This window comes from Podarcis cretensis (genome assembly GCF_951804945.1).
Source record: "Podarcis cretensis genome assembly, chromosome: 5".
NCBI lineage: Eukaryota > Metazoa > Chordata > Lepidosauria > Squamata > Lacertidae > Podarcis > Podarcis cretensis.
This window is the reverse complement of record NC_137174.1, coordinates 86,148,107-86,160,410: the sequence shown is the minus strand read 5'-3', so window position 1 is coordinate 86,160,410 and position 12,304 is coordinate 86,148,107. Positions and strand designations below refer to the sequence as shown.

Here is a 12,304-nt window from a genome sequence, read left to right as displayed (position 1 = left end):
GCCATAGACGCAGGTGCACAGGAACGACGGGAATCTTAGTCATTATTGGATTTCCTAGAACATACAAGTTTTAGTGAGCAGGGAGAAACAAACCACGTAGCATTGTTTTACTTTTCACAAATGTTTTTCAGGAAGACTTCAAGAGAACAGTGCAACTGTCTCCACATGCCCAGTGGAATTCTGGGGTTGTGTGTCTCAGATGCCACAAGAGAAGCCCCTTAGGGTGTATTGGAAGTAGTCTTTCATCTGGCATGAATGCCTCTAAGAAAAATGCCCAGAAGTCACACTATGCAGACTGGCATGAGCAAAATGCCAGGCACACCCAAAGCACCTCCCTGAATTTCTAGCCTCTGTTTTTAAGGCGCTGGGCTTGTTAAACTAAGTTCTTATGCAGTTATGCCAAACAAAAGCACCTGGTGAAATGATAATATGACTGATCCACCATATGTCTACTTCTCAATTTTTCAAGATATGTCAACAGGGAGCAACTTCTGGTATTTGCTTATGTCATACCTGCCAGGGGGCAAAAATGCCCAACCCAAGCATGACAGACAGGCTCAGTCAGAGGTTTAGGGTCTATTTTGTTTCTAAGCCACAGGAATTTGTGGGTCCACCTTAATACATAACCTTTGTCACCTGTAACTTCTTGATGCATGAGATAAAATTGAGCACTGCTTGCATAGACTTCACCATTTTTGTTTTGTCAGGTCAGGGTTGCTTCTTCTGGTTGTGCTAGTTTAGTAGCCTAAACAAAGGTCTAGGATCTTGGAATTCTAATTTCTATTGCTATGTTTCATTTATAACACTATAGGCAAACACCGATATGATTGTTCCACAGTACTGTAGAAAGCCACTGTTTTGCTGTTGAAAATGATTATATGCAGCTTAGCAAGCATGGCCAAGCTCAGAGGATAAGGATATGAGAACCTGTCAGTGACTGTATTTGTGGTAGTCCATAATATTACAAAAATTAGTGTAAGCTGGCATTCAGGGAAGATTTATTTCATAAGAATCTACCAATAAGTGGATAAAGAATGCATAGTTTATACTAACTGAAACCTGGCTTAGGACATTTCAGGACAAAATTATAGGGATGCAGTACATTGCCCAGGCAGGTGCACTATTTGACCCGTGAGAGCAGCAAAATAGCCAGACTGTACAACAGTGACGGGATAAAATCAGGCCAAATCTTCATTGACAGCAGCAGACAGGGCAAGGGTTGGCATGGCATTGGGTCCCTGGATCACTTCATCATTCCACAAGCCCCATGTTGATGGGATGGATCTGCTGAGTCTAGATCACTCCAAACCTGCACGACAGGAGTCGGCCAGCGCTGAACCTTGCCGTGGTGCAAGCCAAGCAAGCAAGGTCTCACTAGGGACCAGAGTGCAGATTCCAGCTGGGCAGATACCGAACCCACAATTGGGTTTGCCATGGTTCATCCTCCCCTTAGGCCCCTTATGCCCCCCCCACACTATGTTGATCCTGACCAATGCCATTTCTGTCCTCATACAAAAAATGTTCTTCTGTCTAACCAAGGAAGTTGGGAAGTTTTTAATATTTAATGCTGTATTGTTTTTAACACTCGATTGGAAGTCACCCAGAGTGGCTGGGGAAACTCAGCCAGATGGGTGGGGTATAAATAACAATAAATTATTATTATTATTATTATTATTATTATTATTATTATTATTATTATGAAAGCCATAATTACACTGAGGGAAAGGCAGAAAAAACCCCAACCAAGTGCCAATCAGGGAGGGAGGGAGGGAGGGAGGGAGGGGGGGAGAGAGAGAGAGAGAGAGAGAGAGAGAGAGAGAGAGAGAGAAAGAAAGAAAGAAAAAGAAATCCTTTCTGGCTCTGTCAACCAGCAACCCAAAATTGCTCAGTTGCTCAGTGAAGGCTCTAAGCCAGTGCTTTTTTTTCCTTCTAATTTTTTTTTTTTTAGGGATACTCTCATTTTCCTACTCATATTGAAATACTGCCCCTCAATGAGGCCAAACTTAGATTCACAAAATGTTTAGGTGTATGTGTACCCCTGCATCCCTCCGGAAAAAAGCACTGTTCTAACCAAGGGTGCCACCGTGGGCAGGAAGCTCTCAAAGCAAAATGGCTGTGAGCTCCAGGGGAAGCAGCCTTATATAGGTTTTCCCTTCCCCTCTTCAGCAAGGGCTCATTGGACAGCTTTTTCCCATGAGCCCATCACACAGGGAAGACACTGGGCAAAACCTTGCCCAGTATTTTGCTGCAATCTATGGGCCATAGCGCTGCTGGGCAAAGGGGTCCCATGCTTATTAGGCACAGAATGGGGCTTGGCAGTGTTTTTATATTTTATTTTGTGTGTGCATGAGGCTCCAGGCTCAACCCTAGTATCGCAATTGGTATTTTGAATTAGAAAACAACAATTACCAAGCATAAAGTGTTTCCTTCCAGGACTAATGCATGCACAGATGTTAAGTCTCATATGCAGTCATCCTCATGGCATCAAAACAGACTTGGGAAATCTTTTACATTACACATTAAGCTCACATCCACAGGGTATACCTCAGTCTAGAGCCTTGAGATATTTTCTCCATAGTGGCTGCTGTGACTGAGACGAAAGGGAGATTACTGTACTATTGTTAATAAACAATATAAATCGAGACAATATGGAGTCAAACCCATCTTTCTTTGTTACTCCTCTTATCACCAATCGATGGTGAGTTAAGCATTCCATAACTGTTCTAATTGTTCTTTGAGAGCCAGCATAAAGCAGTAGCTAGAGTATGAGAACTTAGTTACAATTTATGTTTTGTCATGAGAATGCTAGCAAAATACTGCCTTCTATATAAAGTGATTGCTCTTTGACATAGCTTTTGAACTGTTCACATGGGGGAACTCACAAGAAATAGTTCTTATGCCTTCACATATGACGGAAAGAATGGATGATGTGCAATGTGATAGACCCAATCAAAATGATACAACAGGGAATCGGTTACTACAGGGTGAATGCTTTCAACATCTTCTCAGTGGCAAATACAATGTGTGTTTTGGTGTTTAGGCTGGCATGCTGTAAATCCAATGCATAGAACAGGATGTACTCTTACTCTGATTTCTGCCCCAGAATGTGAGAAGGGTGATCCGAATACAGAACAGTGAGATGTGACATGCCATAAACATGATTGCTTCAGCACTCTGGAGCTTTCATTGCTCCCAGGGACTCCAGTGAGCTGCAAGTAGACTGGACAACTGTGAGGCCAACCAAACACTTGCTAGAACTCATAATCATGCCTGTTGCATGGCAGAGAATAGCTTACTTTGCATCCACAAGCAAGTGGGCTACAGAGCTGTTCAGGATGGTCCAGGGAATGTCAAAATCTTCTCCAGCGAACTTTGAGAATAAAATTGGTTGCATCTGCAGCAACTTGGACTATAATTTTGTTGCAGATCCCACTGAGATGTCCAGTGCATCAGCGGATCTTACTTTGTGGGGTCTGTTGCAGTTAGTGAGGCATTAAAGACATGAACAAGGTCCCTGAAGCAGTGCTACCAATCATGTGCTTTCTTGATCCCTGCTGCTCTTGACTGATAAGGACTAGGCAGGAAGCGGCTATGACCAGGTGGGTTCAGGGTGTGGTGATGAGCCAGTTGTGCCACCGTTCCTCAAGAAACCCACCCTGGACCTGTTGGTGTATGACAACTACTGCCTAGTCACTAATACCCCCATTTTGAGGAACTAGGGAGATCCACAGTAAGTCAGCTGTAGGAACTCTTGGATAGTACTGATTTTCAGGACCCAACTCAGTGCCTGGATGTAGTTGTGGGATGGATGAGGGCCGGTGAGATGACGGCTCTGTAAGTAAGCAGTTCTTGGGTCAAGGAAATAATTCACCTGTTCTGGAGGGGGTGCACTCCCTCTGAAATGGTTCAATCGTTGCTACTAGAGACCCAAGTGACCATAGTGGCTAGGACTAGGAGTGCCTTTTACCAGGTTTGGCTGGTGCAGTAGCTACGATGGTTCCTGGACAGGGATAGCTTAGCGATAGTGACCCATGCACTGGGTAATCTCAGCAATGGATTACTGCAGTGTAGCCTTTGCCTAGGGCTCATGCCAAGGCTGGTTCAGAAGCTGTAGCCAGTACAGAATGCGGTAGCATGGCTGCTCAGTGGAGTTGCATATTGTGAGCATATTGTGAACATAGCAGAGGCAAGTGCATTGGCTGTTAATTTGCTACTGAGCCTGGTTTGAGGTTTCGCTGTTAGCTTATAAAGCCCTGAACAAATGTATCCGAAAGAGTGCCTTCTCCCATACAGACAGTCCAACTTGTTGAAATCAGCATATGGGAATCTTGTGGTGGCACCACAGCCACTGGTATTCTGTCTTGTATTCAACAGGTAGAGAGGTCTTTGCCTACCTGAGAAATTACGCTTGCATAAACTGCATTATGTTTTAAGTATGTTGTAAAAAGGTGCTTGCTCCAAGAGGCATCTTTTGATTAGTAATGTTGCTGCATACACGGCAACCAGATTGGACTACTATATATTTATATATATATCTATTGTTTTATACTGATCGTTTGTGTTGCTTTGTAATTCTGTGTTGTACACTGCTTTGGATATTTTTAAAATATAAAGTAGTATATAAAGATTTTAAATAAAATAAAATGCAGGATTTCTGCAAAAGCTGGCCTTGGGCCTCAGCTACTCCATAGGGTTGTTATGAAACAAAAATGTGGTTTTGAGCTACTTTAAAGGTTGTGTAATAAATACATACAGTGGTGCCCCGCAAGACGAACGCCTCGCAAGATGGAAAACCCGCTAGACGAAAGGGTTTTCCGTTTTGGAGGCGCTTTGCAAAACGAATTTCCCTATGGGCTTGCTTCGCAAGACGAAAATGTCTTGCGAGTTCCTGCGGGGTTTTTTCCCTTCCCCCCCCCTTTTCCTAAGCCCTAAGCCGCTTATCAGCTGATCCGCTGATAAGCTGCTTATCAGCTGATCCGCTAAAAGCCGCTAAACCGCTAATAGCGCTAATCCGCTAAGCTGTCAATGGGCTTGCTTCGCAAGACGAAAAAACCGCTATACGAAGAGCCTCACGAAACGGATTAATTTCGTCTTGCGAGCCACCACTGTACTGGAAAGGGGAGAAAGGAAAGGGGAAAAAGGGGAACAGGAACGGGGGGGGGGCGTGGAGGGAAATTGGCAGGGAGCAATTATAAGAAGGGACATAAGAAGAGCCTGCTGGATCAGGCCTGCAGCCCATGTAGCCCAGCCTCCTGGTCTCACAGATGGGCCAGCGAGATGCCTGAGGTTGGGCTAGATGGCCCTACAATTCTGTGATTCTATATTCCCAGATAAGTGGGTACGTGATTCCTGAGTGTTATTTTCCTAGGATTATCATGTCATGTCAGAAGTGATCACAGACACTGAGTTCAAAGCAGTAGCTGTGTTCAGCAACCAAAGTTCGGAGGTGACTTAGTGGAAGGTGGATGAAGTGAACTGTCTCTACCCTTCTCTCTCACCCCTATATATCAATGCTAGTCACTCTCCCACTTCACAAACCATTGCTCTGTTTTGCTTGTGGGAAATGTACACAAATCTGTTGCATCTTTAGAAGTATTTTTGTGTGGTGGCTAACACTGTGTTAGGTGTTTATCAGCTACAATAACCCAAGAGCCATAATGCCATAGTTGTTAAAGTAGGGAGATGCATATTCAAGTCCCCACTCAGCCATGAAGATCACTGGATGACTGTGACCCAGTTACTGCCTAGCCAAATTCATAGGGTTGCTGTGAGAATAAAATGGGGGAAACCACTTACGCTGTTCTGGGCTTTGTGGAGGGAAGGCAGATTTTAAATGTAGTATTACTAATAAAATGCTGATGATGAGACGTGTGGGTTGCGGTACATGCCACCCCAGGGGAGTGCTACGTGCCAGAGTGGGTTGGAAACAGACCCAAAAGAACTGTATTTTATTATTTTATGTGAGCCACCTTGGGTAGCCTTCTGGATCAAAAGGAAGAACAGAAATAAAATAGAGTAATTAACATAGATGGTTGGATAGTGTTCTCGAAGCTACCAGCATGAGTTTGACCAAACTGCGGGAGGCAGTGGAAGACAGGAGTGCCTGGCATGCTCCGGTCCATGGGGTCACGAAGAGTCGGACACGACTAAATGACTAAACAATAACAATTAACATAGAAACATAGGAAATGGCCTTATATTGAGTCAAACAAGTGGTCCATCTAGCTCAGTATTATTTACACTGATTGGCAGCAGCTCCCCTGGCCTTACCTGGAGACTGTAGAGATGGAACCCAAGACCTTCTGTATGGAAGTCCAACTGCTTTACCACCGAGCTACAAATATTGATAAACCCTATGTCAGAACTCACTCCCAAACTCGTAAGGCTATACAGTGGTTAAGTACTTAATTCGTTAACCTGAAACTGTTCTTAACCTGAAGCACCACTTTAGCTAATGGGGCCTCCCGCTGCCACCGCAGCACGATTTCTGTTCTCATCCTGAAGCAAAGTTCTTAACCTGAGGTACTGTTTCTGGGTTAGCGGAGTCTGTAACCTGAAGCGTATGTAACCTGAAGCGTATGTAACCCAATGTACCACTGTAGTTGAAATGAGAGGCGATTAAAACAAATACACTTGTTTTGGCTGCAGTGACTTAGAGCTTCCTAGTAGCCCCTGCAAAAGGATGTAGTAAGAGGTTAATGGAAGGCTGGTCAACAGGTTTGCCTCAGGGTGATGTGACTGAGCCTCATGGAATCTTCCTTGTGGAGTGCCCAAGGCATAGAAAATAAAGTGTGAGGTAACACAAGGTAGGGACGCAGGTGGCGCTATGGGTTAAAGCCTCAGCGCCTAGGACTTGCCGATCGAAAGGTCGGCGGTTCGAATCCCTGCGGCGGGGTGCGCTCCCGCTGCTCGGTCCCAGCGCCTGCCAACCTAGCAGTTCGAAAGCACCTCCGGGTGCAAGTAGATAAATAGGGACCGCTTACCAGCGGGAAGGTAAACGGCGTTTCCGTGTGCGGCTCTGGCTCGCCAGAGCAGCGATGTCACGCTGGCCACGTGACCCGGAAGTGTCTCCGGACAGCGCTGGCCCCTGGCCTCTTAAGTGAGATGGGCGCACAACCCCAGAGTCTGTCAAGACTGGCCCGTACGGGCAGGGGTACCTTTACCTTTTTAACACAAGGTATGGGCTTATAAGGGGACGCAGGTGGCGCTGTGGGTTAAAGCCTCAGCGCCTAGGACTTGCCGATTGAAAGGTCGGCGGTTCGAATCCCTGCGGCGGGGTGCGCTCCCGCTGCTCAGTCCCAGCGCCTGCCAACCTAGCAGTTCGAAAGCACCTCCGGGTGCAAGTAGATAAATAGGGACCGCTTACCAGCGGGAAGGTAAATGGCGTTTCCGTGTGCGGCTCTGGCTCGCCAGAGCAGCGATGTCACGCTGGCCACGTGACCCGGAAGTGTCTCCGGACAGCGCTGGCCCTTGGCCTCTTAAGTGAGATGGGCGCACAACCCCAGAGTCTGTCAAGACTGGCCCGTACGGGCAGGGGTACCTTTACCTTTTTTTATGGGCTTATAAGTGGGCATGTACATTTGTAGGCTTGGATTGTCCTCTCTTTTTTGTGGAGAAGAATCATGCCCAGAGGTGGAGTGTATGCCTGCACTGCCTGGGGCGGTGTGTGGGATGTGCCCCTGAGGGGTGGGGTGTGTGCGGCAGGCGTCTTTGGCACACCACAGTTCAGGGCAGGAGAGGCGCGGGGAAGCTGCCACCCACTCTCCTCCTGCTTACCTCCTCTGGGTCAGGCCTGTGCCAAGGCGCAGCTCCTCCTTGCGTGGAGCCAGGCTCCAATAAAGGAGCCTGCTTTGAGCCCCCTCACAAAATTGTATCCGGGGCCACGGCCCCCATGGACCCTCCTCCCATGCTACACCTCTGATCATGCCGATCTAGCCTGCATGCATATGAGCCTAGCACTCATAATCTTACCCATGTATTGGCAGCATGCACAGATGAAATTACTTTTCTTGGAGATGCAAAGAAAGCTTTGGTTGAGTGAATGTTGATCAGCTGTCAGATTGAGAGATCTCCCTTAGCTGGCCTGTTTTTCCTTGGACCTTTGCTTTTCCTTACTCTAGCTCCTCTGTCGGTTGTTCCTTTACATAATACTGCCACCGCTTGGTGTTAACACTTGATCAACTCACTGTACAATTGCTGCAGCTTTACCTTACATCACCACAAGTGTCTAAAACTAAGGTTTGTGAGGACTGAAGAAAATCCTCCCAGCCGTGTGGCGAGCATCTCCATACAAATGGCTTACTTACCATGTGCCAGTCAACCAGCTGCCTCTTATGATTTAGCATAGTTCAAGTGACACCAATCACGTGAATAATGAGCCTGAGTCTGGTACCCGTCCTGAGTTTCTGCTAGTCTTCCTTGGTGTGTCTTTTCCTGTCCTGGTTCTCTTGTCTTGTAAATGTTCAGGACCTAGTTTTGCTTCGCTTCTTCTGCAGCTCACATACTGTGAAGTAGCTCTTCACTATTTATGATAAACCAAGACATGGCAGCAGGCAACAAAAAAACCCCATGAGGTTCATTGAGCTCTTGGTGGGCTGCCATCCATGTTTGGCAACCTTATTCAAAGTGCAATGCATTCACAAGTGCTTGCTGCTGCTCCATGCTTCACTATTGCATCTTTTAACCTTAAGCACTTGTTATGCATTGCACTTGTGAATAAGGTAAATTAGCAGAAAGGTAAAAATAAATAAATCTGTATGTGAATATGTTTTATTCTAAAGTGAAATTTAGAGATAGTGTCTGCAAATGGCACACAAATGAAAAAGAGTTTTGACACAAAACTGGTATGTGTGTGGTCAGGGATCCACCACAATTTTGCTGGTTGGTAAAATAGGATTAGAACATAGTAAGAGATACGCTGCTTTAGTTCCAAAGGCAGAATTTAACTCAGTATTGTGTGATAACTTATTTTGTGCTACTGTTTTAATAATCATACAAAGATTAACTTTAGTGGTTGACAAACATACCTGTAACTTCCCATAAATACTATGGGAAGCTATTAGGACCAAACCACACAGACCTTGTTTAAAAGAAAAATCTACTTAAAATAAACACATCTTGATTTATTTTTTGAAAACGATCATGTTGGAACGTAATAATTACAATGGCTGCACTGCATTTTGGATATGATGGACAAGTTCAAACACAGCACTGGCTCCCTTTTAACTTTGGTTAAGAAATGGCAAGCCAGCTTTGGGAAAGTACTCTCCTCCCTCCCACCTCCCTACCTTTCTCCGGATCAAATTGCCCTCTCCTGCCTTAAGAGGAATTTCAACACTGTTGTGTACTGGCCCAATGTCACTTCAGATACAAATAATCCACTTCCAGAAGGGTAATCCATGTTAGTCACTCATAGCAAAAACAACAAAGAGTTTTAGCAACTTAAAGACAAACCAATTTATTGTAGCATGAACTATACATTAATTGCAATAAGGGATCCAAAAGCAGGAATAATGTGTTGTTTTTGTTTCAATTTTGCTCCCAGTTCCAATTGCCTGATCAAAGAACTTGGGTAAGTTCATTATTTATATTTTCAATTTAAACACTGTAGAAGAAATTGCATAAGAAACGTGACATGAAAACTCATTTACTTCACTGCAACCCTGCAAGTCTTTTCCTGCTAATTATTTTAGCTCTCCTAAATCACACTTGTGTCTTATTCTACTTTTCATCAAATGCTAGTCTTTACTCCATTACACGTTCTAATGAATGGGAGTCTGCTACAAAGGGTTTCAAAGAATTGTATTAAGATTTCTAGAGGCATAAAATTGTTGTGCCAGTGAGTGATCCAAAGCTCTGAGCTTACAGCAGCACAATTGCACACATAAAACATTTTACTGTGCCAGTGTGGGCTTTGTATGCCACCTACTATAGATCAGAAGCCATCATATTGGAGAGTTTAGATGACATCCCTCCCAGATCACAGCGCATGTACAAGCAATACATGCATGTGTCAGTACATGCATAAAGCAGAACAAGCAAAACACACAGATGTGTGTTTGTGGCTGCCATAGCTAGGAAGTACCAAGCTAGGTTGTGCAACCCTGTCATCCACTCACACATTTTTTGAACATGTGATGGGGGATCTCTCTGAGCACCCACCTTTGAAACAATCTTTTGCAGATGAATCCATGTAAAGGAATATTATATAGTCATTATTTAAGTATATTTCCCACCCACCCACCCACCCACCCACCCACCCCAGGGAAACCCTATTGCTCAATCAGAGCAAACATCAATTGGGTTTTCTATGGATTTATGTTTGCCCCAATTTAAAGCTAAAGAGCAGGTTTTCCCTGGGAAAGGAGCAGGGCAAGGAGAAAATCTCTTGGACCTGTGCTCTCTGGACGTGGAACAAGCAGAAGTGTGGATGGACAAAAATTGGCTTGGACAAAAATGAGAAGCTCAACTGCTTCTTGTGGCACTTCATCAGTTCACCTCAGTACTCTGCACATGAGCATTACAATTTACTTCTCTCTTTGTTTTTATTTTTTTCATGGTTAGTAGCAGTACTTTGTACAGCTCCATTTTTTAATTGTGACCCTGAACCTGGGGGATGAGAACTATTGATTGATTGGACAGTTTATTAATATTTTCTTGGCACTGTGCAGAAATTATGAAATGGTGGACTACCATCCACCAAACACAAAACAAAAGTGAAAGAAACAAGGAGGGCAAGCAGATTCAAGTACCAGTTCTTCATAAATTATACTATATTCTTCATAAATGTTATGATGATGACCAGGTGGATTGTCTGCTGATGGAGGCATTTCTGAGAAAGGGCAAACTACACTGCAGTTGTTCCCACCCAAGCCAATGGAGTAGGCCTTGGAGTCTCACCTCTCCCACTGATGCAGCCAGATAGATTTAGCTTGTGTATCATGATGAGCATTGGTGAATGGAAGCAACTACCAATAATTATAGCCAGTCACATGACAAGGTCTAACCTCCATAAATGTTTTCAGGTCAGACTTGCTCCTTTTAAGAACAGCAAGGGAGTTCAGGTTCAAATGAAGACCACAGATCCATGTTTTTAAAACCAGGTCTGCTCTGAGAAATGAGAGATGGGTGTGACGGGTCTCATTTAATGAGCAAAATGGATATATAGCTGAGGAGTGCAGACCTTCCCTGCTACACATCTTTTCTGCAGTCTGTCTCACAATGTCACTTTTCTGGCTCGAGTACCAAAATTGAGATCAGATTAGAGAAAGGCACTTGGGGAGAAGGGCTACAGGAAAATAAGTGATGGGAAGGTTTCGTATTTCAAGAATACGAACGTCTTCAACCCAGTTTGTTCCACTTTAACCCCGCTGTCACTTGTAGGTTTAAGGCAGTTTACAATATTTTAACATTTTCCCTCCCTTGCTGTATCCCACTCCTTTCTCACAGGCAGATTTGAGAAAGAGATGAAGAATGAAATTCCCAACCAAATGATCTCCTTTCCTTTCTCCCATTCACATGAACAAATCCATACAATTCTTCTTGAGGGTTGCTAAAATAGACCCAAAATAAAATGTATTGGCAATGACAATGAAAAGATGCTGATATGGTCTAGATTTTTCATATTTCTTAAAAATGCACTAATTAACATAGAAAATGAACATCTGTATCATTTTTCATTTCCCATGAATTACGATGGCCAGCCATTTTGTGAAGCAAGCCTTCAGTGGCCTAATTTATGAAATGCTAGGGTCATGTAATCCTCCGATTTCAAGGTATTAAGTCATTATTTATTTTTAACAGACTATTTGCCCTATATATCTGTTACTGTTTTTCTGTCCCTAGCTAATAAACTTTGACATAAAGGACCAAGGCCATGTTTGATGGTATCAAACCCATCTGAGATGCTTATAAATACCGTCTCCCCTCTAGTTATGGCCATGTCTATATTTTTGGGCCTCAATTGGGAGAGCGTGCAGGTTTGCGTCACCCAACAGTTTATAGCCTCTCTGGGACTAAAAGGGAGGTACGGGATACAAGCAGCTTCCTTTTCTAAACTTCTGAATGCAGATAGAATCAGCTATTTACGTATGTAAATCAAAATTGGTATGCTGTATAGCATTAAAATATGCTGGGTTTTTTTTTTTTTAAAAAAACCATACTTAGCCGAGATTAAGAGCATGCATTGCTTAACCATAAGGAGCCTGTGTATGAGAGAGGAAACAAAGAACTCTCTTGCCACCCCCTAGCTTTAGGAATGTCTCTGTAGACATATAAAATCTTAATCATTGCCCTGAATTTTTCC

The 12,304-nt window shown here is 44.0% G+C and overlaps 1 protein-coding gene and 1 long non-coding RNA gene across 17 annotated transcripts in view; one reads left to right on the top strand and one right to left on the bottom strand.

Moving 5' to 3' along the window:
- The window catches only part of LOC307217227, a 105,389-nt gene that overhangs the window by 41,959 nt on the left and 51,126 nt on the right, over nt 1-12,304 (bottom strand). The window lies entirely within an intron of this gene.
- The window catches only part of MECOM (MDS1 and EVI1 complex locus), a 488,986-nt gene that overhangs the window by 449,997 nt on the left and 26,685 nt on the right, over nt 1-12,304 (top strand). For 11 of the 16 annotated variants that reach the window (XM_079977618.1, XM_079977610.1, XM_079977621.1 and 8 more), the window contains one exon: nt 9,545-9,571. The exons of the other annotated variants lie outside the window; for them this stretch is intronic. In XM_079977618.1, coding sequence (XP_079833744.1) covers nt 9,545-9,571 — 27 coding nt within the window. The remainder of the gene's footprint in view (nt 1-9,544; nt 9,572-12,304) is intronic. 16 annotated transcript variants of the gene reach the window in all.